The following is a 27,930-nucleotide window of genomic DNA, read 5'->3' as shown; positions in this document are numbered from 1 at the left end:
CTCAGATTCCTGTGAAGGGAGGTTTTCTTTGTGAGCCGCCCTGAGGGCTTCATGCTGTTTTCCATGAATACCCCGGAAGTCTCTTTATAAAGAACAAATACATTTGGAATGCATTGTTCCTCCTATAGGGAGGATGGCCCTTTATTTCAAATTCCTTCTCTATGGAAGATGGTCCTGGATATCTGGTGCAACCCCTAATGCTGCAACATCAGATAATATGTGTATTTTCTTTGCCAGCCAGCATTTAAAGCAACATTTGCTTTAACTGCCTTATAGAAAAGCGACGATGAACCAGAATGCTCATTTGCTCTGCCAACACCCTCTTCTGCTCCGACTTCCCTGCTAACGACACTCTTATTTGACTCCCCAATAATCATGTTGAAACAGCCACCAAAAAAAAAAAAAGTGAGACAAAAATCGGAAAGTTCATTGATTTGCTGTATTTCTCAGGCCCATTTCATGGGACCTCCCCCAGCCCCTGATGGAAGTCAAAAAGATGGAAATCCCAAGAGATTTCGGTCTTTTGTATCACACTACAATACTTAGCACATTTATGAAAGACATGCTTCTTTAAGTGCTGGTGGAGGACATATGTACGGTATATCACAAAAGTGATTACACCCCCTCACATTTAATAAATATTTTAGTCTATCTTTTCATGTGACAACGCTGAAGAAATGATACTCGGCTACAAGGTAAAGCAGTGAATATACAGCTTGTATAACAGTGTAAATGTGCTGTCCCCTCAAAATAACGCAACACACAACCATTAATGTCTAAACCGCTGGCAACAAAGGTGAGGACACCCCTAAGCAACCATGTCCAAGCTGGGCACAAAGTGTCAGTATTTTGTGTGGCCACCCTTATTTTCCGGCACTGTCTTAACCCTCTTGGTCATAGAGTTCACCAGAGCTTCACAGGTTGCCCTTTGGAGTCCTCTTCCACTCCTCTATGACAACATCACAAATCTGGTGGATGTTAAGAGACCCTGCGCACCTCCACTTTCCATTTCAGGATGCTCCACAGATGCTCAATAGGGTTGAGGTCTGGAGACCTGCTTGGCCAGTCCATCACCTTTACCCTCAGCTTCTTTGGCAAGGCAGTGGTTGTCTTGGAGGTGTGTTTGGGGTCGTTATCATGTTGGAATACTGCCCTGTGGCCCAGTCCCCAAAGGGAGGGCATCCTGCTCTGCTTCAGTATGTCACAGTCCATGCTGGCATTCATGGTTCCCTCAATGACCTGTAGCTCCCCAGTGTCGGCAGCACTCATGCAGCCCCAGACCATGGCACTCCTACCACACTTGACTGTAGGCACGACATATTTGTCTTCGTACTCCTCACCTGTGTACGCCGCCACACACACTTGACACCATCTGAACCAAATAAGTTTATCTTGGTCTCACCGGACCACAGGACATGGTTCCGGACATCCATGTCCTTAGTCTGCTTGTCTGTAGCAAACCATATGCAGGCTTTGTTGTGCATCATCTTTAGAAGAGGCTTCCTTCTGGGATGACAGCCCTGGAGACCAATTTGGTGCTGTGTGCGGCTTATGATCTGAGCACTGACAGCCTGACCCCCCATCCCTTCAACCTCTGCAACAATGCTGGCAGCGCTCATCCGTCTATTTCCCAAAGCCAACCTCCGGACATGATGCTGAGCACGGGCACTCAGTTTCTTTGGTCGACCGTGGCGAGGCCTGTTCTGAGTGGAACCTGTCCTGTTAAACCGCTGTATGGTCTTGGCCACCGTGCTGCAGCTCAGTTTCAGGGTTTTGGCCATCTTATAGCCTAGGCCATCTTGGTCTAGAGCAACAATTCATTTTTTTCAGATCCTCAGATAGTTCATTACCATGAGGTGCCATGTGGAACTTCCAGTGACCAGTCAGAGAAAGTGAGAGCAATAACACTTGCTCCCCCTTCACACCTAAGACTTGTGACAACAACGGGTCTCATGACACCAGGGAGGGAAAAGGGCCACTTGGGCCCAATTTGACCATTGTCACTTCGGGGTGTACTCACTTTTGTTGCCAACTGTTTAGACATTAATGGCTGCGTGTGTTGCATTATTTTGAGGGGACAGCACATTGACACAGTTACACAATCTTCATATTCACTGCTTTCCATTGCAGCCAGGTGTCATTTCTTCAGTGTCGTCACATGAAAAGATACCCTAAAATATTTATGAAATGTGAGAGGGTGTACTCACTTCTATGATATACTGTATCTAGGTTATACCGCACTGCTTGGTTTTCCTCACCTCTGTTATCTAGCATTTAGTGTGCTTTGTTTGTGATTGGTTGCTGGAAGACAAATATGGGCTTCATTTGCAAGTCTGACAGTCAAAGCAAGGCACATAACTCAGGGGAAATCCCATTGTAGGGAAAAATGGGTTAAGAGGAGGAAATACATTTCTCCTTAACATCTCATTTAAGCCCTAAATTTGGGCTCATTCTTAATGGACCAGAGGTGGTACTGGCAGGCAACGAGACTCTCCAAATAAAAGATCCAAGGCTCTGTAAGAAAACATCGACTTAAAGAGGAAGGCTTTGTGGTACAGACGTCCCTCTGTATCACTGGAGTCCACCAAGATCCGCAACATAATTTGGGGATTGACACCAACACAAGGCTAGCCAAAGATGCTCAAGCCGAAGCATTCCTGCATTCCTAGGGCAGGTATCTCTTGGGATCTCCAGGAAAGGGGAGTGCTGGCGCCTTGTTGAAATGTGCCATCAGGAAGACGCCGATGGTCCCGAAAACAAAGATGGAGAACATGGCGAGGAAACAGACACGGTCAACCACTCTTCCCACCAGGATCCACTCCTCGTTCTCCTGCAAGGAAGAAAAGATCAAACAGGCGGCAAAGTCAAAAAAGCTTTCCACGAGTAGCAGGCATGTGCAAATAAAAAAGCAGAAAAAGGGTGGGTGGCTTTCTTTGCAGCTTCTTTCTTCTTATTTATGTTCTTTCCCCCTAAATATATAAAGAGAGTCATCTTAGAGCAGACCAAAGGCTTCTCTGGTCCTCCACTGAGTTCACATGTGGTTGCCAATCAGAAAACTACCAGCAAAACATGGGTGCAGCTACGCCAACCATCCTGCATTCCGTGGTGACCCCAAAGACACTGCCTCAGGTACTGGAGATGAAATATATGTAGATACCTTAATGAGTAATCTGATGGCCTCCACGAATTTATCTAATCCTCTTTCAAAGCTATTTAAATTGGAAGCCATCACAACATCATGTGGCGAGGAGTTCCACAGTTGAAGAATGCACTAGGTGAATAAATTATCCCTTTTTTCTGCCCTGAATATCCCACAGTTCAGCAGATGACCTCAGGTTCTAATCTTATGAGAGAGGGAACAAAATCTCTCCTCCCACCTTCGGCCATCACATCTTACATAAATATATACACCTCTATCATGTCCCCTGCTAATGACATTGTAGAAATATATTTCTCTAGATCAGTGGTTCTTAACCTTTTTGAAAGAAATGCCCCCTTGAGCCATTGAGGAAGTTATCATCGCCTGCCTCCCCGCGGTGATGATATTTATTTATTTATTTATTTATTTATTTATTTATTTATTTATTTATTTATTTATTTAAGACACTTAAATCCAATGACCCCTGAAAACAAAATTAAATTCCAAGAAAATGAAATGCCCCCCAAAAAGTAACATTTAATGATTTAGTTGCAAGTGAATTTTAAGACGCAAAAAGAAATATAAAAAGGGCATAAAAACAAATGCAGGAACTAAAAATTTCAAGACAAAAAGTCTGAAACTAAATTAAAATTGGAGGAAAATATATATTCATTCACACTGTAAAAAGGCTGCAGCCATCTTCACAGGTTTGGCTTGCTCCACCGCCCCCCTACCGCCCCCTTCTGCTCCAGCGCCCCCACGCCGCCCCTTTTTGTTCTACCGCCCCCCTGAAAAATGAAATCGCCCCCTGGGGGGCATTATCGCCCACGTTAAGAACCACTGCTCTAGATAACACTATGCATAGCAAGGTTTCTTTCTCCCTCTAGTGGCCAGTTCTGTTAAGTTCACCTTCAGATATAAATATATATATCTATATATATTTCCAGGATTTTATTTTAATATTTTTGGACTGCGGACAAGTGAATCAGTGGATACCGATCCCACAGATATGGGGGTCCTACTGTATTGTGCCAATGCTCTTTTGTTAGGATATCCTTTAATGCTGGTTAATTCAACAACAGCTTGACACCAAAGAAAGATGTTCTTCTCATTCTAGGGGACTGGAATGCTAAAGAAGGGAGTCAAGAGATAAAAGGAACAACAGGGAAGTTTGGCCTTGGAGTTCAGAACGAAGCAGGACAAAGGCTAATAGAGTTTTGTCAAGAGAACAAGCTGGTCATCACAAACACTCTTTTCCAACAACACAAGAGGCGACTTTATACATGGAAATCACCAGACGGGCAATATCGAAATCAGATTGATTATATTCTCTGCAGCCAAAGATGTGGAAGCTCTATACAGTCAGCAAAAACAAGACCTGGAGCTGACTGCGGTTCTGATCATCAGCTTCTCATAGCAAAATTCAAGCTTAGACTGAGGAGAGTAGGAAAAACCACTGGGCCACTCAGGTATAATCTAAACCAAATCCCTTACAAATACACAGTAGAAGTGAAGAACAGATTTAAGGAACTCGATTTGGTGGACAGAGTGCCTGAAGAACTTTGGATAGAGGCTCGTAACATTGTACAGGAGGCAGCAACAAAAACCATCCCAAAGAAAAGGAAATGCAAGAAAGCAAAATGGCTGTCCAACGAGGCCTTACAAATAGCAGAGAAGAGAAAAATGCAAGGGAGATAGGGAAAGTTACAGAAAATTGAATGCAGATTTCCAAAGAATAGCAAGGAGAGACAAGAGGACCTTCTTAACAATGCAAAGAAATAGAGGAAAATAATAGAAAAGGAAAAACAGATCTGTTCAGGAAAATTGGAGATATTAGAGGAACATTTCGCACAAAGATGGACATGATAAAGGACAAAAATGGGAGGGACCTCACAGAAGCAGAAGACATCAAGAAGAGGTGGCAAGAATACACGGAGGAATTATATCAGAAAGATTTGGATATCCCGGACAACCCAGACAATGTAGTTGCTGACCCTGAGCCAGACATCCTGGAGAGTGAAGTCAAGTGGGCCTTAGAAAGCCTGGCTAACAACAAGGCCAGTGGAGGTGATGGCATTCCAATTGAACTATTTAAAATCTTGAAAGATGATGCTGTTAAGGTGCTACATTCAATATGCCAGCAAGTTTGGAAAACTCAACAGTGGCCAGAGGACTGGAAAAGATCAGTCTACATCCCAATCCCAAAGAAGGGCAGTGCCAAAGAATGCTCCAACTACCGTACAATTGCACTCATTTCCCATGCTAGAAAGGCTATGCTCAAAATCCTACAAGGTAGGCTTCAGCAGTATGTGGACCGAGAACTCCCAGAAGTACAAGCTGGATTCCGAAGAGGCAGAGGCACTCGAAACCAAATTGCTAACTTGCGCTGGATTATGGAGAAAGCCAGAGAGTTCCAGAAAAATATCTACTTCTGCTTCATTGATTATGCAAAAGCCTTTGACTGTGTGGACCACAACAAACTATGGCAAGTTCTTAAAGAAATGGGAGTGCCTGACCACCTTATCCATCTCCTGAGAAACCTATATGTGGGACAGGAAGCAACAGTCAGAACTGGACATGGAACAACTGATTGGTTCAAAATTGGGAAAGGAGTACGACAAGGCTGTATATTGTCCCCCAGTTTATTCAACTTATATGCAGAATACATCATGCGGAAGGCTGGACTGGAGGAATCCCAAGCCGGAATTAAGATTGCTGGAAGAAATATCAACAACCTCCGATATGCAGATGATACCACTCTGATGGCAGAAAGTGAGGAGGAATTAAAGAATCTTGTAATGAGGGTGAAAGAGGAGAGTGCAAAAAACGGTCTGAAACTCAACATCAAAAAAACTAAGATCATGGCCACTGGTCCCATCACCTCCTGGGAAATAGAAGGGGAGGATATGGAGGCAGTGACAGATTTTATTTTCCTGGGCTCCATGATCACTGCAGATGGAGACAGCAGCCATGAAATTAAAAGACGCCTGCTTCTTGGGAGGAAAGCGATGACAAACCTTGACACAGCATCTTAAAAAGCAGAGACATCACCTTGCCAACAAAAGTCCGAATAGTCAAAGCTATGGTTTTTCCTGTCGTGATGTATGGAAGTGAGAGCTGGACCATAAAGAAAGCAGACCCCCGAAGAATTGATGCCTTTGGATTGTGGTGCTGGAGGAGGCTCTTGAGAATCCCCTGGACTGTAAGGAGAACAAACCTATCCATTCTGAAGGAAATCAACCCTGAGTGCTCACTGGAAGGACAGATCCTGAAGCTGAGGCTCCAGTACTTTGGCCATCTCATGAGAAGGGAGGACTCCCTGGAAAGACCCTGATGTTGGGAAAGTGTGATGGCAGGAGGAGAAGGGGATGACAGAGGATGAGATGGCTGGACAGTGTCTGCAAAGCAACCAACATGAATTTGACCCAACTCCGGGAGGCAGTGGAAGATAGGCGGGCCTGGCGTGCTCTGGTCCATGGGGTCACGAAGAGTCGGACACGACTAAACGACTAAACGAACGAAACGAATTCAACAGCTGCCTTCCAGGTGTGCTGGATTCCGACTCTCATCATCCCCAGATAAAGGGAGCTGCAACACAACCTTTCAGGTGGGCACCCATTCAGATAATACTGGTCTCATACACCTTGATTTTTTTAAAAAGTTACCTCAAATGCAGCCTCTTTCCCTCATTTACAGTTCAGGCACTGATCTTCTCTAACCCAATCACATCTCCTCTGAGGATCATGACTCCTTGCAAAGTCCTGATGCAAACATCATGTGCTGATCCACATGCGCCCTCCCGCCTCTTGGTTGCACAGCCAAAATGGAGGTGCATACACTGGTCTCAACATCTGAAATCTTTTGAAGCCTGCACCTCTGTGGTTTCACTGGTGATGCCTTTCCCACCCAGGCAAAGCAGGGCACGATGCTCAGCATCAGTTCACCAGCAAGATGCACATTTATCCCAGGGCGGCGCTTACACTGTCAAAGTCCTTCTTCTCTTGCAAAGTCCTCGTGATGTGGTTGCAAGCCTCAATACAGGACTGGATCTCAGGCGCAGCGTGGCGCAGGCTGTTGCAGAAGTCCTGGGGGCATCCCTTCTCCAAACCTTCTCCTGGGAAAAGACACCAGAATGGGGAGAGAGAGATCATAGATGCAGAGGAAGCAGCCTGGAGAGAAGAGCTTTCACCCAAGATCTAGACAGCTTATGGACAGTGTTCCAGGGCAGACTCTGTTAGAGTTTTATGTACAACTTAGCACGCTGTCTGTAGTTTAAGTGGTTGGGAGAGGTTCATTCCTTCCAGCCTTCAAATTCAAAGGGATCCCTGCCTCTCTGCTGAGTGTTCTGTCCCTCTCTTTTCTCCGTTGGTGGGAATTGTTTGGAGTGCTGTTGATCTGTTTGGTTGGTTGCTAGTGTGTGTGCAGTAAAGAAAGCAGGATGCACAAGTCTGTAATTTCTAGGATTTTTCTTTCAATATTTTAAATATTTTCAGACCTGGATAAGTGAATCCGTGGACACTGATCTTGCAGTTACGTGGGCCTACCTTATATCTCGAGGACACGCACTGGGTTCACCCCACCCCTAATCCGCAGGCCACGCGACTCACCGATCTTCGCCAGGAGGAGCTTCATCAGCCCGTCGCGCTCTTTCTGCCTCTCAAAGAGCAGCTCACTCCGGGCCTTCCACAGCATGTACTCGTCCGCCTTGGCCATCAGCCCTAGGGAGCTCTGACGACGAAGCCGGCTGCCAGTGGGCACAGGGTCACGTGGCATGTGCATGCCCAAGTAACCTGGCACCAAGCGGAGGAACACCTGGAGAACGGGGGGAGAAAGAACGTGGCACTTGGCAAGAATTCGTTAGTCCACAGTGCCACGTGGGAACTAGCGTGGCAGGAGAAGGCAGTATTGATGCCATCTGGGTTTCCCTTCCTTGGGCGTATTGGTCAAAAAAATGAGAGTTAGCTGTCTGATTGCTCTTGGATCGAAGACAAAAAAGATGGGGAATTTGGGGTGGGGGGGTTTGGACTACAGATCCCATTGGCCTTGTTAGCTGGGCTGTACTGAGAATTATAGCCCTCCCCCCAAAAAGATTGAGAGAGAGAGAAACTCTTAGTTAGAGAGCCTACTTAATGTGGCTTAGAGATCACTACATCTTTTGTTAAGGAAATTATAGATAACTGGCCCAGAAAGAGGGAGGAAATAGTAGGAGTCATTCCCCCCCCCCAAATAAAATGGAATACTTTTTTTAAAAAAGGGGTGAAGTCACTCAGGAAACATTGAAAGAGTTCCTCAAACACCCAATTGCTCATTTGTTGTCATTAAAAAAAAAAACTGGAGCAATGGTTTGATTTCTAACAAACGTTTCCCCCAACTCTAGAGGAGGATCAGCCTGTGTGTGAAAGAAAGGAACAGTAACATCTGTGTAATAAAGGCTCAGAATGAGACCCACGAAGGTGTTCTGGGATACTGATGTGCTTAAGGTTTGGGTGAGGTTTTCTCTGGAATGAATCTCCCGGAGGTTTACTGGCATTTTATAATATTTGTGGGGTTTGCCGCTTTAAACAGCCTGATGGTCATGTTTTCTCAGGTTTATTCTGCCCCATCTGTCAGATTTCCAGGCATGTGGGCAGCCTGTTACCCAGAGCGGTTATTTTTTCCTTTCTGCACCCTTTTAAAAGTGCTAACTTTTCTGTTTTTTTGGGGGGGGCAACAAGGCACCACATTCTCCTTCAACTTTTTAACAAAGGATTCCCACCTACACCTCGTGAGGCACAGAGTACAGAAGGGAAAAAAGACAGCACGGTTTGCCTCAGGTGCCAAAATGGCTAGTTACAACTCAAGCCTTTGGGGCTTGCATCGTCTCCTTGGAGATGAAAACAGAATGAGTTCGGTGAAGTTAGGTACAGTGGTGCCCCGCTTAACGATTACCTCGCTTGATGACGAATCTGCTTCATGACGATGTTTTTGCAATCGCAATTGCGATCGCAAAACGATGTATTAATGGACTTTTTTTGCTTCCCGACGATCGGTTCCCTGCTTCAGGAACCAATTCTTCGCATGGCGACACTCAAACCAGCTGATCATCGGGTTTTCAAAATGGCCACTGGCTGCTCAAAATGGCTCCCCACTGTGTATATTTCTTTAAAGTCAGCGATGTTCCTGTGTTTCAGGAGACTGCCATGAAGAATGCTAGTTGAAGACATATCGGTAACATGGCGGTTTCCATGTTCCAAAACCATGTCTTCTATGATAGGCGGCTCATGTCCCAACCACAGATTTTAGGGTCATACAGGCCGGATTAAGACCTTTAGAGGCCCTAAGCGCTGAAAAGATTATGTATATAACACAGGACAAGTCTCACCGCTTGGGGGGGAAACCATATAATGCACACATTATGATTTAGCTGTATAGCATGTGGTGAAAAAGAAATACAGTATTGTATGCAAAATCATACATACAATCAAATGACCAGCTTCTAGCCAAACCTTGTGCTTTCAAGCTTTGATTAATGCAGATGGATTTTGTCAGAATCTGTAAACTGAGAAGCTCAAACAAGAGCTTAAAACCCCTTTGGGGGCTTTTTAAAATAGTGGCTGTTATTTCTTTGGCTTGCACCTCTAGTGCAGAGGCCATGGGTCTAAAAGGCCAGCAGCTCTTTTTATCTTTGTCAACATGCAACCTCTCAAAATACAGAAGTAATTTTAAAAACAACAACAACACTGAGTGATGATGATTAATCATTTCACTCAAAACACACATTTTCTCTCTAGGGGAATCTTTATGCTTTTTAGTTTTTTCCTGGTTCATACTCAAGTGCTTTAGGTAGGTTGGTGGTTTTCTTGCTGTCTTGAGATAGGGAAGAAGGGTGCTGAGGGCGAGGGAAGGAGAGATGTGGTTTGTTAAGGAGGGTGCACCATTTGTCTCATGGTCCACGGTAAATCCAGAACTGGGGGGAAGAAAACTATGGTGCCCCCTTCACTTGTTGATGGCTTCAGCAAACGCTTAATGGTTAATCTGGGGGCTGATCTCTCTCTCTCTCTGTCTCTCTCTCTCTCTCTCTCTCTCACACACACACACACACACACACACACACACACACACAGAGAGAGAGAGAGAGAGAGAGAGTGCACCAAATTCACAAGCCCCTCCAGCTCTTGACCTACCTGCCGGACCCGTCTGGACATAGAGTGGGTGTTGGGTGTTCTTAGAGAAACGTTGAGTACGATAACAGCATTCACAACTATAGTGATGGTGACCACCAGCAGAAAGGTTAAGTATCTTTGGAATGAAAAACATAACAAAAAACAACACCACTGTCAGTCCAATGCAGTAGTCAGATGCAATATATCCATCGACTAAGTGAATGGATGTACAGTAAATCCCTGTTGTTGTTGTTGTTTTTTAAAGGAACAAAGTCACTCATCTTTCTGGAAAATTGGCACCATGCTGGAAGACCAGAAAAAGGCCAGTCTCATACTTTGTTCCCCAATGCATCTCAAAAACATAAGCTCTTTTGCACAGGGAGTGGTTTGTCCACTTGGAACGGAAAGTCAAGGGTTAGGAATCTAACACTGGAAAGGTAAAGCCATTTGAAGTTTCAAGTGTTAGGCTTTTAATGCTGGGATGGGATCAGAGAAACATATCAAAAGATACCAAAGAAATATCTATTCTGTCTTAGCATGCTGATCCGCCAAAGCTCAGCCTGAAACAAACTGGTTGGTCTTTAAAGTGCCACAATAGGTTGTCCTTGTTCTTTTTCTTTTTTCCCCTTTAATTTTGACAGCTTTCAAAGGTGCAGCAAGCCAAGGGTTGCTTTGTCAATTTTAAAGCAGTTAGCCCGTGTAACTGCTAGGGCAGACCCTAATTAATAGCTCCCCCTTATCACAACAATACACCCGTAACAAAAAAACAACAAAAAACAACAAAAAAAAAAAACAGCCTGATCACCATAATCACCCAATCTCCTGAAAAGGACAAAAAGCTGATCCCACAGCTACAAATACTCAACCATCCCACACACAACACCAGAACACAGACAGAGTTCTGACTCCAGCCCTCTAAAGATGCCGGCCACAGAGACTGGCAAAACGTTAGGAAGAAAAACCTTTGGAATACAGCCAAACAGCCTATAAAACCTACAACAACCAGCTTCAAAAAAACTTCAGCTCTCAGGAGAAAGGCTGAATAATCAAGTGGAACAAAACCAGGTCCCTTCCAGAATTGTTTTTTTTTATAGTTTTATAAAGAGATTAGTATTTACACTGGGAAAAAGTCAGTATATCAATCTCTAAATCTCTAAAGAAATAAAATTCAGCATCTTCTACAGTGGTTGTTTTATTTTCTTAGAAGTTTGGCTTGGGTACTGTAACTGCTATTTGCCCAGAGGACTGTGCCAGTAAATTGTTATTTGCAGAAGATCTTCTTAGATATATTATGTTTTTGGACGACTGATAGATCAGTGGTTTAGCTATCTGACTATAAAGCCAGAGGTTGGGAGTTCGATTCCCCGCAGAGCTTCCCAGGAGAAGAGACATCATCCCAGGGCACCAGAGAAGAAGGGCATGATAAACCATTCCTGGAATATCTGCGCAGATAACTCAGTGGGTTGGGGCACGTGGCTATGCTGCCAGATGCTAGGAATTCAATTCCTTCCTGTGCTTTCTGGGTGAAGGGCCAGCCTGTGCAGCCTTGGGCAAGCTTCACAGTCCCAGATCACCACCTGCCACGGAAGACGGGACTGCTGGTAAACCAGTACTGATTATTCTATAGCCAGGAGGCCATGAGAGCGGTCACTATAACTTGGATCAGAACTAGTACATCTACCCCAAAAGGACATGAAATGGATCACCATCCACTGTTCTCTTTAGCTCTGTTGGGAGCCGCTTACTTTCCAATCAGTGGAACAGCCTGCGATGTTTCTGGAACTTTTTTGGCGATCAGAAAGAGGAAGACCGTCTGGGCTAAGAGGACATTAATGGAAACTGTACACTTCTGGCCTCCAGCTGCAGAGATAAGAAAAGCAAAAGAGCAATATGAGAAGGGGGTCTTGGCATCAGAGCTTGTACAAGTTCCCTTTTCAGCTACAGTGCCCAGGAATCCTTTTTCAGTATAGTTGTGCTTTGGCGGAGGGAGGGGATGGGGGGGGGATTTTCAGAATTGTCCTCCAAAAGCAGAGAATTGTTCCAGGGCTTGACATGAAAAGGGAGAATTCGGTCTCGCTTTGCCATGCTCTTAGGCTAGATCTGAGCCCAAGCATGGGAAGGCCAGGTTGCTCTGAAAACAGGGGCCCAGGACTGGTTCCACATTGAATCAGAACAGTTCGTGAGAAAAAGCAAAGACTAGGTCTTGTCTATCAAACCATCGGTCGTTCCTGGATTATCACACAGGAGGGATTATCATGGGGGTGTGCTGTTCGTGTCCCTCTGAGACTAAATCCCAGCATTCTCCAGGCACAATCTGGGAGTTCCACCCCACAGACATGTACCTGTAGACCCCTTCCTTTCACACACCCGGATGATGACTCCTTCTAAGTCTTATTTCCTCCTCCAGTGTTTCCTGGGAGAAAGCGGCTTCAATGCTTCCGGAGGGGGGGGGGTCGTTCTAATCAAGAGCTGACCTCTATAAAAGAACAACGAGGAAGCACTGCAGCAGTTTCTTCCCAAGAAGCACTGGAGGAGGAAATAAGGCCTAGAAGGAGTCCTCCTTGGCCTTTTTCCAGGTGAGTGAAAGGACGGTTTCTCTAGATGTGTGTTCGTGTGCCTGGGGCTGTCTTGGAAAATTCTGGGAGTTGAAATCCACGAAAAACAAACAAACAAACGAAAAAACATGACACATTCCTAGTTTGTTAACCTGGATCTGGGGAGAAACTGAATCTCTCCTGCCACCCCGGCTGTTTCCCATGCTTTCTCCTGTTTACAAAGAAACAGGCTGTGGCTTCTCTATCAAAATATTAAAATGGTCAGTGGTCGCATCACTGAAAACAGCTGCGGGAAGTTCTGAAAATTCAGCGAGAAAATCTTGAAATAATGGGTGCTAAGGCACATAGATAAAGCATGCAGCTACTATGGGAAAACACGTACACTTAATTTCCTCCCATTTCAGCAGGCAGGCTATGCATTAAGATTCTTCTCTCTTTTTTTCTTTTTTTTAAGCATGCAGTTGGGGGGAAAATGTGCATTTTAAAAAAATGTGTAGTTGGGAAAAATGTGCAGTTGGAAACTGAAAATACAATGCTCTGGGAGTGAAGTTTTGTGGCTTATTTATCATTTTTGAATTGCACTTTAAAAAAATTGCATAGCATTTCCCCCTCCAACTGCATGTTTTGTATCCAAAGACTAGCTAAAAGGAACACAGCTATATATCATATAAACACTGTCATTGGGAGATGAAATCTCATTAGGGTTTTAGCCATGGGATTTGGGCAGACCTTTGTGAGACTAGCCAGTCATACTTAGGAATGAAGTCTGGGCTCACCTTTAGACCGCCAATTGCAAAAAAAACCCAAGCTGGTTTGCAAACTGCAAAGGTATGGAAATGTTTTCAGCAACTTGTTCTTCTAAGGATGGGTGATTTTTAACACACAGTTTGATCTTCAGGCAACGGAACTCCACAGTGATGATTCCTGCAACACTCACCTTTGGCAGGCAGAAAGTACACCAGCACAGCGACAGACGAAATGAGCACACACGGGATGATGATGTTGATGATGTAGAAGAGGGGCTTCCTCTGGATGATGAGGAAGAAGATGATCTGCTGGTACTCAATATCATCTGGTGTGAAGCGTTCTGCGTTCACTAACTTCTTGGCGGGCAAATGCTTGATTGTCCATTCCCCATTTTCTGCGGAAAGAAGAAAGCCCATAGGGGCATCAAAGAGGCCTGATCATAGAAACCATTCCCCACTGGGCTTCATGCCAGGAGAGCCAGCCTGTGTGGCCTTGGGCAAGCTGCACAGACCCAGGGAACCCTCCCATAAGAAGGGAATGGGAAACCACTTCAGAGCGCTCTCTCTGAGTTGGTGGGCGCTCCAACACTGGAGGCATTCGAGAAAAACTTGGATAATTACCTGGCAGACATGCTTTGATTGTATTCCTGCCTTGAGCAGGGGGTTGGACTGGATGGCCTCGAAGGCCCCCTTCCAACTTCACTTTCCTATGATTTCTATGAAAGCTTTCTTGTGACAGGATCAGGAGTGGCCAAAAGGCCTCCTTCCTCATAAGTTGAATGAACCCAAATGTCTTTGCCACATCGTGTGCTAAACAAAGCTTCCGTGTTCAGGAGCAGTGAATCTGGGTTTGGAAAAATAAAAATTCTGGGGAGCCTAACTGCCAGAATCCCTCTGACAGCATTGCCACTGGCCTGCCAAACTGCAAGGTGAAGTCCAGAAAAGTAAATCTCCCAAGTTCTGATCTGAATACCAGATGCAAGGGGGAGGGAATGAAAAAGTAGGGAAGGCAAAGGATGGGGAGCTTTGAAGAGTCATCTTGTTGGTTCACTATCACAGGAGGACAGCAATCCTAGATTAGGGGGTGGCCACATCTATAGTTTTTTTTAAATCTTTCTGGCAGGGGGGAGGAATTCTTCCAAGTTTTGAGAGCCCCAAGGAACATGCCCCCCCACATGGCCCTCAGATTAGCTGGTGGCAAATCTGAAAAAGGGTCCTCCAACCCATAAAGGTCACCTGCTTCCTCAAATCAACCGTTCTTCCGGTGACCACACTTAGACTCCTGGCGTCTGCATGGTTGCATCCTATTGTGCATGTATTTACCCGTGAAAGCTTCCGGGTCAATAAAAATCCATTCAATGGTCTGTCCCTCTTCCACCGTCAACAGGAGGTTGATCTCATGGGCGTTGTAGGTCTTCGACCTTGTAAACAGAATCAACCCATTAAAAATGCCAAAGGAAGTTTGTGTTCAAGGTGGCTTTCAGTGGTTGGGCTTTGCTCCTTCCCCACTGGTAACAAGGCTTGCCGCCTGACCACAACGGTGATTGTAGGTATGTTGCTCCAACTGGCAAGACCAGTGCAAAGGCATGCGCCCCCCATTCCACCCAGTCTTGGTCTCATTCCCTCCCCTTGCTCGTGGTTTTTGATGCGGCAGCACCAAACGGGGCCATTTGGAGCAAGGCAGAGAAGAAGCATCGATAGACTCAAACAAGCTGCAAACAAGGCTAATTTCCTCCCCTCTTTCTGACTCCAGAGTGGTTGGCTACAGCGAGTACAAGGTTGATGGACTCCTGTGGGATCTGCTACAGTTAATGAGAGAAATCTGATTTCTGGAGTGCCACTTCTGTTTGTATTTTTCCCTGCCGTGTAGTGGCAACCCTTAGTGTTCTGATGTTAAGCTCTCCAACGACTATGAAAAGCTAAAGCAATACTTCACTCACACAGACATGAACTGGGAATCCCAGTGGGAGGATGAAAGTCTCAAAAATATTGACCGTCCTTGCTATTGCTCTTTGCAATTCATCCTTTCCTGTCTGGCTGGCGAAGGCAATAAGAAAGAGCAAACACTCACTGGAACACCATGGAGCAATTTTGCCAGTCAAACGGAAAGTAGGTGACGATGATGGGGCACACGCTGCGGTAGATGGCCGGGGGAAGCCAGCTGACGTTGCCACTGGGAGAGACTAAAACGTTGGCGTACAAAGCGACGTCAAAAACCCCATCGATGCTGTAGGGACAAAGGGAGAACTCGGTTAGCGGCATCAGAGTCCTCCGGGCCTGCATCCTTGAGCCAAATCATGACAGAAGAGATGCCAGTCTCTCTGTCCCGAAAGAGAATGTCTATATTGCTGTTTGCATTCTGGCAGGTCAGTTTAGAAGATATTTCCCCACATCTTGGTAACTTGTCTCACTCGCTTGAGTGATCAAATTGTTCTCAATCAGGTATATTTTGAAAGATTACCATAGGACTCCATGGATACCATGGAGGATCTCTTCCAAGCCCCTACCCTGCAGATGCTACAAAAAAAAAATGCAGATTATAGCAAACACTTTTTAAAATAGCCAACACTGTACACAGCATGCTCTCTGTCTCCTTCTAGTGGCCAATTCTGGTAATGGCACGGTGGACGTATATTTCTCTAGGGCAGTGGTGGCCCCTACCTTTTTTGCACTGCAAACCGGTTTAGCGTGTGGAGGGGGGGCGTGCATGTGTGAGTTGGGTGTTTGTGTGTCTGTGTGTGCATGTGGTGGGGCTGTGCATGCCTCCGACTGTGCATGGGTGGGGCGTCCATGCATCTGTGCATGCCTGAGGGGTAGCACATGTGTGTCCATGCATGCATGGGCAGGGTATGTGTGCATCCGTGCATGGTGGGGTGTGTGTGAGTGCGTGGGGGGCGTGGGGGTGTCTGTGAGTGCAGGGGGGGGGTAGATCTGTCTCTGTGGCCCGGTCCTGCCAAGGCCACAGCCTAGCACCATGGTCTCTGGCTCCCTCTCGTGGCCGGCTCTGGTAACTTCATCTTTAAAAATATATTTCTAGGATTATTCTCTTAAGATTTTTAATATTTTCAAACCATGGATAAGTGAATCAGTAGATACTGATCCCCTGGATAAGGTGGATTAACACATCTGTCAACCCTGTAGGCCTGGAGACACAGACCAGCGCTTGGAAGAGAGAGAGGAAGAGAGAGAGAGTTCGGACTAAATTCCCCTGAGTTTCCCAGTAGCTCTAGTTGGGAGCGTCTGCCCACTGCAGTCCAAAAAAGGAACTTCTCCAAGCTCTGGAACAGACCCAGCGACGTTCTTCAAACTCTTCAAACTTGGCTCCCATTCTGAACTCCCACGGCCTTCGACATGGCTACACGCTCAACGTGTCCACCTCTACGGCGTTGGGTTCGTCTTCCCAATTCCCATAGGAGCACATATGCTGCTATGTCTGTATTTATAGACCCTCTGTTTTTAACTCTGCTTCCAGAATGTCGCTGACAAGCATCCTCTCAGCTCAAGTAAAGGGTTCAAAACCCAAAAGCAGCAACCAAATTTCAGCGAGTGAGCCAACAAGAAAACAGGGCCCGTTCGGGATCTCCCGCTGTCCAAAGCAAAGAGGAAAAAAACCCGGAGTCCTCTTCCCATTATTGGACCAGTCGAACCATCCAAGAGTGAATCTCTCCCCAATGGTGGTGATGGGAAGAATCTTCTAGCACAGGGTTTCCCAACCTTGGGTCCTCAGATGTTCGTGGACTAAAATTCCCAGAAGCCTTCACGCCCTTCCTGTGCTGGCCAAAATTTCTGGGAGTTGTAGACCAAGAACATCTGGGGATGTTCATGGTTGAGAACCACAGGTCTATAGCACATCTGTAGACCGCTGGCTAGAATCCAGGCCAAGCTAAATGGGGACCCAACGTCCTCAAGCAATCACATCACGCTGCCTCACAAGAGGGCCGGCCCTACCAAGGGGCAGGATTGGCCACAACTTCTCCTCACGAAGAGACAACCCAAACTCCCTCGTCATCAGCTGATGGGCACGAAGGAGGAAGAATCAACCCTCTCGATGGATACTTACTTGTTCTCCAGAACGATGTCTGGCAGCCACACCATGGTGGAGGGAATCCGTAAGCACCTGATGTCATACTCGGCCGGGTCCCACCGCAGTCGGTAATCATACCATTTCTGGCAACAAGCAAGTGACCTAATGAGTATTCAGAAAACTGTTCTGTGGTTTCTGGAAACGACAGACCTCCTTGGTGACATTAGGTCCTCCTGACTCATTTTGAATCGGGGACAAGAAGAGTTCCAGCTGCCTCCAGCCCAGAAGCCCGAAAAGGCTCGTCTAATTCTCAAAGTCCTTAGATTTCATGTTTCTTCCTTCTTTTAAAGGAAAAGCAAGCTGCTAGACCTCAGTTTCTAAACTTCATGGGCTGTTGTTCATACTGTGATCATTCTAGAAGGCTATACTTCTGGCGGACTCTCTCCTATGGCCTAGATAGGAACATCTTGCTGGTTTGAGGCATTAATTGAAAGAAAATATGTTCTCAAAATTCTATTTCAACTTTCCATTACATACAGCAATGCTCAAGGGGGGTTATGGATACAATAAAAGCCATGTTTTAAAACATACAAACAAGAATTATAAAGTACAAATTTAAAAAATAAAAAAAGAGTACCAAGTAGATTAAGGGTGATATTGGCCCTCAATATGTTTCAGACTTCAGTTCCCAGAAGCCTCAGCTACCTTCCTCAGTGGTTAAGGCTTATGGGAACTGCAGTCTAAACAATGGAGGCATGGGAAGATCCCCCACTTCTGGATTTAATATATACTTTGTATATGATTATTTTTCAAGGCTGACCACAGTTCGAGTGTTGGCTGAAGAGTCTTGTCTTCCTCTGAAATTGTTAATAAACTAACCTCTTAGAATGGAAATTCAAAATGAAACAACCAAAATAGTACAATCATCAGTACATCACACCACATCTGTGACGCTAAGCCCGTATATTCATTAAACAACAATGCCATCAAGGGGCAAAGATAAATTAAAGTAAGAGGGAGCTGATACAAGGAGTGTCAAAATTTCCCCTCCAACTTTGCCAAAGATGGTTTTTATCTCAAACTGGGAGGAGATCTCGAGTGGGGTACCCCAAAGGCTCAGTCCTGGGTCCAGTGCTCTTCAATATTTTTATTAATGACCTGGATCAGGGGGTGCAGGGAATGTTAATCAGATTTGCAGATGACACAAAATTGGGTGGAATAGCTAATACCCTAGAAGACAGAAGCAAAATTCAAAATGATATTGAAACGCTTGAGCATGGGACCGAAAATAACAGAATGGAATTCAACAGGGATAAGTGCAAAGTTCGACGCCTTGGGAAAAAACAATGCACAATTATAAGATGGTGAATACTTGTCGCAGTAATATTACAAGCAAGAAGAATCTTATAATTCTTGCAGATCAGCTTGAGCCAAGAGCGTGCTCTGGTTGCAAATAAGGCAAATGTGATTTAAGGATGCATTAACAGAAGTATGGTTTCCAAAACCCATGAAGTACCAGTTCCCCTCAATTCGGCACTGGTTAGACCCCATTTGGAGTCCCATATCCAGTTCTGGACTCTGCACTTCAAGAAGGAAGCTGACAAATTGGGAGGACTTCAGAGGAGGACGATAAGGATGATCAGACACCGAGATACCAAGCCCTCTGAGGAAAGACTGGAAGAACCAGGCATGTTTAGCCTTGAGAAAAGAAGACTGAGGGGAGATAGGAGAGCACTTTTCAAATCCTTGAAAGGCGGTCCTACAGAAGAGGGACAGGATCTGTTCTCAATCATCCCAGAGTGCAGGACATGTAAACCAGATTTCGGGTGAATATCAGGAAAAAACTTCCTAACTGTTAGAGCAGTACACCAATGGAATCAATGACCTCGGGAGGTGGTGAGCGCTCCAATGCAGGAGGCATTCAAGAGAAAATTAGACAACACATCAGATCTGCTTCGATTTGGATTCCTGCACCGGGTTGGGCTCGATGGCCTTTATGAGGCCCCTTCCAACTCCATGATTCTAGGACAGCTGCGTGGTTCAACATGATCTCTTTTTTTGGGGGGGGGGTTTCTTTTGGGGGAAAGGTAGAAGCCAACTAAACTACCGATGATGGAAGGGTGTGGGGAAGGCCAGTCTCGACTGTTGACTTGGGCAGGAAAACATCTCATGCCGAAGAACTAGCTCAAATCCTCACCCATGAAATGTGTAATATTAGGGGCAAACATTTTGAACAGCCTACCCAGTAGTAATTTGCAAACATAAAAAGACAGCCATTTTTCAAACAACGCCACCCCTGATTTCTTACCAGCTCCACCCAGACGTTGGTCGTGAGGGCTTCGTCTCTCTCGTTCTGGGAAAGAAGAGAAAAGAATGAGTCGGGCAGATGCAGGCTCTCAGTCGAACTTGCCTCCAACTTCTTCCTTAATTTCTCAAATAAAGCCAAAAACACACCTTACAAGGGCCGTAGTGGAAGGACGTTGTCATGGTAGAATAAAATCCTAACTGGCCAAGATGGCTGAGGTCTGGCCATTGGAGGCTAGGCTGAATGCAAGTCCCTTCCAGCCGTGGGAAGTGGGGAATTTCTCAGGATTACTGTGACGCTTCCCAAACTTGGCACCAGCATAGCAGCTGTGAATCTGGGCTGAGAGAGGTCTGGATCCGGTGAAGCTCAGCTCCTCCCTTGCTCTGAGGCCAGATATCTGGAGGTGCAGCATCTACACAACCAGCCACCCCCCTCCAGATGTCTTGATTTGCAACTCACTGCAGTTCTCAGTGTTTGTATGTAACTATTATTCTGGTTTTGTGATGCTTTGTTGTGAAACGGCATATATATTGTATAATGAGGCTATTGATGCAAAGAGGCAAGCCTCCCCCCCCCCCCGCCAGGCAGAGTTTGGGCAGCATTAGCAGTCCCTGGGGTGGGAATTATTATCATCGTCAACACTTTAGAATGGCAGAACTGGAAGGGACTCTGTGGATCATCAGGTCCACCCCTTGTCAAGGAGGTGGCCCAGTGGTGGTGGGGGGTTGGAATCGATCTCCCAACTTCTGGCTCTGCAGCCAGATGCCCAAACCACAGAGCTATCCGGAAGCAGAAGCAGGAAGGAAGTGTTGGGACTTGTGACTGGAGAATTTCTGATTGTGCATCTGTTCCTAGAAATTAGAAGATGCAAAGAGAACGTGTAAACCGTGATCAGTTTTTGCGCTCCGTTTTGGTGATTTGTAATTAGCCACTTTAGGTTCTCGCCGAAGACGTCCCTGAGCTGCCACACACCCGCGTTATCTCCTCAGAGTTCAGGAAAAAAAACCCTAGGCCGATTTAAATGATGAGGTTGAAAAGGTTTATGTTGAAAACCTCAAAATCTCAAAACTGTTGTGTTTAAAAGCCTCCAAATCCTGGGCGAGACCTTCTGAAGCCAAGCCTCTCAGCCCCACGGAGGATGATAAAGCCATAGCAGCCTTCGAGGGAAGACTAAAGACACCCCAGCTTTACTTACCAGCGAGATGAGGTTGGTGAGGGTTAGCTTGACTGAAACGTCGACAACATCACCTTTGTCCACGGCTGGGCGAAAGTTGCGGTTATAATTTGTCATCAAGTCATTGAGTAGCTTCTCCTCTTGATTCCTGCCCAAGACCACTGGAGGAGGAAGGCAGACAGAGACACTCTGAAGAAATAGCAACTTGGTATGCAAACAGCCAGGCATAAGAGGTGGGACCTGCTGGAGCTTTAACAACCTCGCATGCTGCCTTTAGTAGCTTTGCCTGGGAGGGACCTTTCTGGGTTGAGGGTGCTTGTCAATCTATCTAGCAGTAACCAATCATTCTCCCCTGCCTCTGAATTCAAAGAGAGTCCTGCCTCTCTGCTCTGTTTCTTTTTCCCTTTTCTGGAGTCTGTTGAAGGTCTCTGGCTGAAAGCAGTGATTTTTCTCCATCTGCTGTTGATCTGTTCAATTGTAAGTAATAAAAATTTTAAATCCTTTCTCCTCCTAATGTCTCAGAGTTAGAGATGGGGGTTCATATTCGTATACAAATAGCTTGGCTGTTGCAGCCCTGCCTCCCTGCTCGCCCAGCCACTCCAGAAAGGGGACGGGAGGAAGAGTCTCCCCCGCAGGGAGGCTGGGCTGGGGCAGCGAAGCTAATGCTACGACGGGCACACTGGCAATGATGCTGGCCATGCGTGCCGCGCACTGTGCAGTAAGTGCTCAGGCATGGTCTGGGAGTTATCAGGCTGGCCCCCTGTGCCCGGGGGCTTCGTTTTTGTATGCATCTCTACTCAGAGTTAGTTTCTAAGACTCGCAGATGAACAAAGCTCAGAAGTAACTAACTTACATTGTGTTTGTTGCAGCAGGAAAGCACAAGGCACACCTTGAAGGTGAACACATTTTATGTGGTGTATGTTTCCATACACTGCTGCCCACTTCTTCCACTACAAGAGCATAGCGTAGCAGACGGATGCTACTAATCGCAAGCCACCTGTAACTGATTCCTACTTTGAGTAATGAAGTTAATGACTTCATATTTGCCAATTTATGAGGAACGACTGCACGACTTTTGCAATGCAACTGGAACTGTTTAAACTTGTTACATGTCATCAAGTCGCTTCCAGTGTATTTTGACTCTATGAATTAACAACTTCCAAAGAGCCCTATAATTAACAAAATTGCTCGGGTTTTGCAAACTAAAGATAGCAGGGTGCTTTACTGAGCCATTCCATCCCATGTTAAGACATCCTCTTTTCCTACTGCTTTTCTTTATTTTTATTCTGATCAGATAATGTATTCTCTTGTAGATCTTTCAGCATCCCATGTCTTCATTTAAATTTCACTTTGATTTTTTTTTGATCTAGTGGAGGATAGTTTTCTTTCTCCTATTTTATTGTTTTCTTCTATTCCTTCACAGTCCTTATTTATAACAGTTCTCTTTGCCCCTGTATACCAGTTGCTAAAAAGTTACATTTAGTTTTTTAACTTTTTAATTTTCTGATACTACTTCTTATTGTTTCTCATCTGTAATTAATAATTCTAAGATTTCCATCATTCTTCTATTGAGATTTTTCTCTTCTTTTGACCACAGGGATGGTCTTTTCAGTTTCTTTCTTTCACATCTTTGGCTTCAGCCCACAATTATTCTGGCTCATGGTAAATAGAGTTTGATAATGCAAATCTGTTCCTTATATGGTCTTTCAGTTTTTCAGAAATGTAGTCTAAATTAAATTTTGGCACCATGGTTGCTTTAGTGTTCTTCTTCAGCTTTACTCTAACGTTCTAAGTTGTTTTGAGAGCCAGCCACATCCCCTGGCCTTCACCCCCTACGAATTAATTTTTAAACATGACCACAAGAAGGAGCAAGGTGAGAGGGGTTCAGAGAAGGAAGAAAGAATTGAAGGGCACTGATGATGTGAATAAGTGCAGTTGTCCAAGGTTTAGGGATGTGCGTGTACAGCCCCCGAACCTCTGAAGTTCAGCCGTCCTTTCAACAAAATTTGACCTTGATGTCATGCTCTTCCTTTATTAGTGAATTTCTTAACTTTAAAAAAATCCCATTAACTCCGATATACTTTCATTTCTCAGCTCTCTCTGAGCTGAAATATTTAAATGAGGATTTAATTAGACAGGCAGCATGTGCTCCCCGGATTCTAACTGATTAATAACAAATAGCTTACCCAGCTCTGGCTTAAATCCATCCCTGTTTAGTGCACAGATTGTTAGCTTACTAATGATTTTCTAAATCCTCAATATTATCAAATTATTAGCAAACAGCAACCGCCCAATAAAGTTTTCAAGTGAGTGGGAGACGTGCCGGCAAATTGCCCTCATTAGGCTAATCGCAGCTACTTAATTGAGAAGTGCAGAGGGCCAGGCGGGCTTGGGAGGAGGGTGGCGGCTGGGGCTGTGTGAACTTTGGTGACGGGGTGCACCTGAACGTCATCTGGAATCGCACAGCGCTGGCTAAAGCGGACATCGTCAGCCAGACGGCCTTCCTTAAAAAGTCACAATCATTTTAAGGTCATTAGGGTCTGTCTACCATAGAGGGTTTTAACGGTCATGCCCTTTATGTAAAGAATTCCGGGAATCATGGGTTTCTTAGAGCTGTTAAAGGAATTCTGGGAGTTGTAATCCCAAAAGACAAAACTGTGCATCTATAACTTCATGCCTCAGTTGCCCAGCAAGAAAGAACAGCAACGTTTGACTCAGCCAACGGGTGTCATGGGCAGAGAGATCAGGCCCAGCTCCCATAAGGGAAGGCGGTCCACTGCCTACGAAGACAGCGGTGGTGGAGGAAGAGGAGGTGGCAACCCACGTTAGGGAGCGAATGGGGCCAGTGGGAACAGGACAGTCAGCCGCAGGGAGTCATTCGTTTCCCCCCAGGCACAAATGTTTTTTAAAAACGAACTGGTTTGTGGTTCGCTTTTTTTAAAAGTTCGGAATGTTCGTGGTTCGCCACAAATCACGAACCACCACGAACCGCCATTTTTTCCGGTTCATGCCCACCACTAGTCGTAAACCAGGCAGGACGATTTGTCCTCGCAGTACGGTTGTCTGCACGTTCCCTTGAGGGGCAGAGCAGGAGAAAGCCTTTTGCAGGGGTTCGAAAGAGATTTGTCAGGCCATGTGACGGCGTTAGGTTTCACGTAGTGCCTGTGGATTGACAGGAGAGGCAGAAAAGTCTGGCCTTCCATCCCGGTGATCTTGTGTGAGCTACTATGTACCAGATTCCTAATTTTTTAAAAATTATTTTATTTTTTGCTGCAGGAGAAGCGGCCAGAAGAAGCCACCTTCACCGCCGGGCATGCACTGTAGGGAGAAGGAGCAGCCTGTATAATTAAAATTGTAAACCGCCCGGAGAGTGCTTGTAGCGCTATGGGGCGGTATGTAAGTCCAATAAATAAATAAATAAATAAATACTGAGAGGAGCACAGAACGAAAGGCTTCCCCTTGGCACCGGCGCCTCCCCCCCCTTCAAAACCCTCGAGACAGTTATATCCTAACATGACGTCCCCACGGTCTGGAATGTTGATCCTCTCCTCCTCCCCTCTTTGGGGCTTTGGAACAACATTTTCCTGGCTGGCTTCAGCTTTTTTCTGGAACTGAAACATCTCTCGTTTCCTTGCAGCATAACAACAGCTGGGCTGATGGTAGCCACACCAGTATTGGTGTAGGAGAAACGGTCGGGGTCGAGAAAGGAATCAAAAGCCAACTTTGCCCATCCGTCAAAAGGCAGACGCGCTTTTCTGCTCGCTGCGTTAAGCCCTATTCTGTACCTCAAGAGGCTTTTTGGTTGGTTGGTTGATGGCCTGCTTGCTTTCTCGCAGAATTCTACATCCAAACATCTTTGGTTTTGTGTGTTTCGCACGACAAAACAGTCAAGAAAATAATGTTTCCACACATCTCGGCACATACAGAGCAGTATTGTACCAACAGAATGCAGAGGATTGTAAACTTTACAGGAGCGTGACAGTAAACGGTGCAATCTGGCAGGACGTGCAGGGTGCAATCCCCTTTATCGGCCAAAATCTTATTAAAGGGATTTTATTTCTCTCTTATGAATGAATGGCTCGGGCGTTACATTTCACGGATTGTATCTTTGAGGTAAACCGCCTAGTACTGATCAGGCAGTATACAAGTTTTACAAACAAAGAAAGAAAGAAAGACGTAATCTTGCGCCCTCAAGTCAATTCTGACTTATGGCGACCTTTTTCAGAGTTTTCCAGGTAGAGAAGATTCAGAAGTGGTTTATCATTCCCAGGTCTGAGACCGTGCAGCTGGCCCAAGGCTACGCAGGCTGGCTTAACCCGCTGGAGGCCCGGGGGGGAATCGAACTCCCAACTTCTCTGGCTTCGCAGCCAGAGATCTAAACCCCACGGAGCTCTCCAGAGATGTTTTTGACTTCCTGTCTGACAGCCATTTGCTGACGAAGGTTCCACCCTTCATGTTACACCAGTGGTAGGATTTGGGCCATTAATCCATCCGCCTGGCCTGTTCTTGTTGAAAAAGCTGTCTCGAATTTCTCATACACACAAAAAGGCGAAACCAGAAAGAGATACCCAGTCAAGCATTTTCTTTCCGAGGCTCTGTCTCCTCCGTTCCTTTTCCAGATTTTTGTTGCTATAAAGGAGTAACCAATTCTTCACTATTTATTTTGAGGTGGTTTTATTTTCCCCATCAATGATGAGGGGAAACAACTTGTGGCATTTTCTGCCTCATGCGTCAAAACAACTCAGCCACGTCTGGCCCATAACACCCCTTGATCTGAAGCCTGTCCTTTCCTGTTCTGCCTCAGGCAGCTAGTTTCCTTGGGTCAACGCATGTTACCCTCACATCAGGACTCCGGGAGTTGCAAGAATTAGGCTCCCCAATCTGGCCTTGTTTTGTACAGAGGAAGCAAACATGGCTACCCCTCCACCTCTAGTGTGGTTCTGAACTATGAACCAGGCAGACCTTGATTCGAATCTTACTTCTCCCACATATTTGTTCTGTGACTTCATATCAACGAACTGTTGTTCTCTGAGCCCCGATGCGTGGAGGCAAGGAGCTCAGCAGGACTACAGTTCCCATAAGGATTATGGGACTACAGTTACCATAATCCTTCTCCCGCCCAGCTTGCATGGCTGGTGGTTATGGAGGCCAGGGAATTCTGGAATGTGTAGTCCAAAATGCACCTTTTGGTAATAATGGCAGTGGGCTCCGACACAACGTTGTTACAGAGTTTTTTCTATGCAGCATGTTGGAAAGACAAGAACATGCCATTTTAAAAACCTTTTCCACAGGAAAATTACACCTTAAATGATTGCTGTTAAGGAAATTAGGATAAGAATAATGCAGCCTACAGCCATATTATTATCAAAACCCAGACCCAACCCAAAGGATCCTGGAATAATAGGTGTATTAGACATCATCCAGCTGTTTCCAAGCGATGCAATTTCCTGAATTAATAATGAATGATCGCGTGGTGGCCACGACCAGCCACCCAACGCGCCGTTCCCTTTAAACTCCACAAGCCAGCAATACATGTCTCCCTTGAATTACACAGATTTGAAGAGAACAGTTTTTGGTGATGCATGGATGTTTTCAATAAATAAACAAACATTCCAGTCAATCAATCAATGTTCAATAAATACATGTTCAACGACAGCTGTGCCCCTGGCCACGCAGAAGCCAATGAGTTCAAAACTGAAGGTGTCAAAGAGGTTAAGGTTAAGGCTCCCCTTGACATTTAGCCAGTCGTGTCCGACTCTAGGGTGTACCGCTCACCCCTGTCTCCAACCCGTAGAGCCAGTGTTTGTCTGAAGACAGTTTCCCGTGGTCATGTGGCCAGCGCAACTAGACACGGAACGCCGTGACCTTTCCCACCGATGTGGTACCTATTTATCGACTTGTATTTTTACATGCTTTTGAACTCCTAGGTTGGCAGGAGCTGGGACAAGCGACGGTAGCTCCCTCCGTCACGTGGATTCGATCTTACGATGGCTGGCCTTCCGACCTTGCAGCACAGAGGCTTCTGCAGTTTAACCCGCAGCGCCACCACGTCCCTTGCCAAAGTGGTTACTTCCCCCCAAATCCATCTCTAATTCAGCCTCCAGATGAGCCTGTCATAAGGGCTTTGAAAGTTCATGACGGACAGTCATGTATGGAAAGGATTGTCCACATTATGGAAGAAAACGCTGACCGAGAGAAGTGTTCTGTTTACTCTCTCTCTCTCTGTGTGTGTGTGTGTGTTTGTGTGTGTAAGTGAGTGAATCAACTGCTTCTGCTTTGCAATTAGGTTTGGGGGGCATAAGAGTTAAATGCAGATTTTGAACTACACGGGGGTCCTGCGCTCCTCCCTCTTTGAAGGGAGACAGTGTGACCAGCAATCCTGTCCATCGCCTCCTGGCTCCTGCGGGTCCCATGCTGGACTTTGAACGGATCTCAGCTCGGAAAGGGCCCTCCCCTGCCTGCCCACCAACCCAACCCAACCCAAACCATGGATGGTCCGTTCGAACGCGCCCTGCCGGATCAACCCAGCCTACCTGTAATGAAGCTGATGGTCAGGACCAAACTAAGCCAACCCATCCTGCTGGTGCGGACAAGACCTTCTGGACCCCAAGCAGCCGAGGCTGCCTGTGTGGCTTGGGAGGGTCGGGAAGGTTATGGTCAGCTGGAACCCCCCCCAGGTCTCCCACCCTCCTCGTTTTCCTCCCTTCCACCCCCAGATACCCCCTTCCTTTCTAGGTCCAGCTGCTCTCCCATTGCATTGTCAGCTGTTTCTTTGGCGATGACAGCCGATGGCCTGGGGAACAATGACAGGCGGACGGGGTTTGGCAGGTGGCAGAACACTCCGC

At 45.9% G+C, this 27,930-nt stretch overlaps 1 protein-coding gene across 1 annotated transcript; it reads right to left on the bottom strand.

Annotated features, from left to right (window-relative positions):
* Positions 1–420: 420 nt before the first annotated feature.
* CHRNG (cholinergic receptor nicotinic gamma subunit) lies at positions 421–27,719 on the bottom strand. Its single transcript, XM_020811495.3, has 12 exons — positions 27,619–27,719; positions 21,107–21,246; positions 19,915–19,959; positions 17,643–17,749; positions 15,654–15,809; positions 14,906–15,003; positions 13,774–13,977; positions 12,027–12,141; positions 10,303–10,417; positions 7,747–7,951; positions 7,120–7,253; positions 421–2,830 (listed from the first exon to the last, which is right to left on the bottom strand). The coding sequence occupies exons 1-12, from the start codon at positions 27,659–27,661 to the stop codon at positions 2,666–2,668; spliced, it is 1,527 nt and encodes a 508-aa protein (XP_020667154.3). The 5' UTR covers positions 27,662–27,719; the 3' UTR covers positions 421–2,665.
* Between the last annotated feature and the right edge of the window lie 211 nt (positions 27,720–27,930).

The sequence above is a fragment of the Pogona vitticeps genome, chromosome 3 (genome assembly GCF_051106095.1).
Source record: "Pogona vitticeps strain Pit_001003342236 chromosome 3, PviZW2.1, whole genome shotgun sequence".
NCBI lineage: Eukaryota > Metazoa > Chordata > Lepidosauria > Squamata > Agamidae > Pogona > Pogona vitticeps.
The sequence above is the reverse complement of the archived record's forward strand: the minus strand, read 5'-3'. Positions and strand labels throughout refer to the sequence as shown.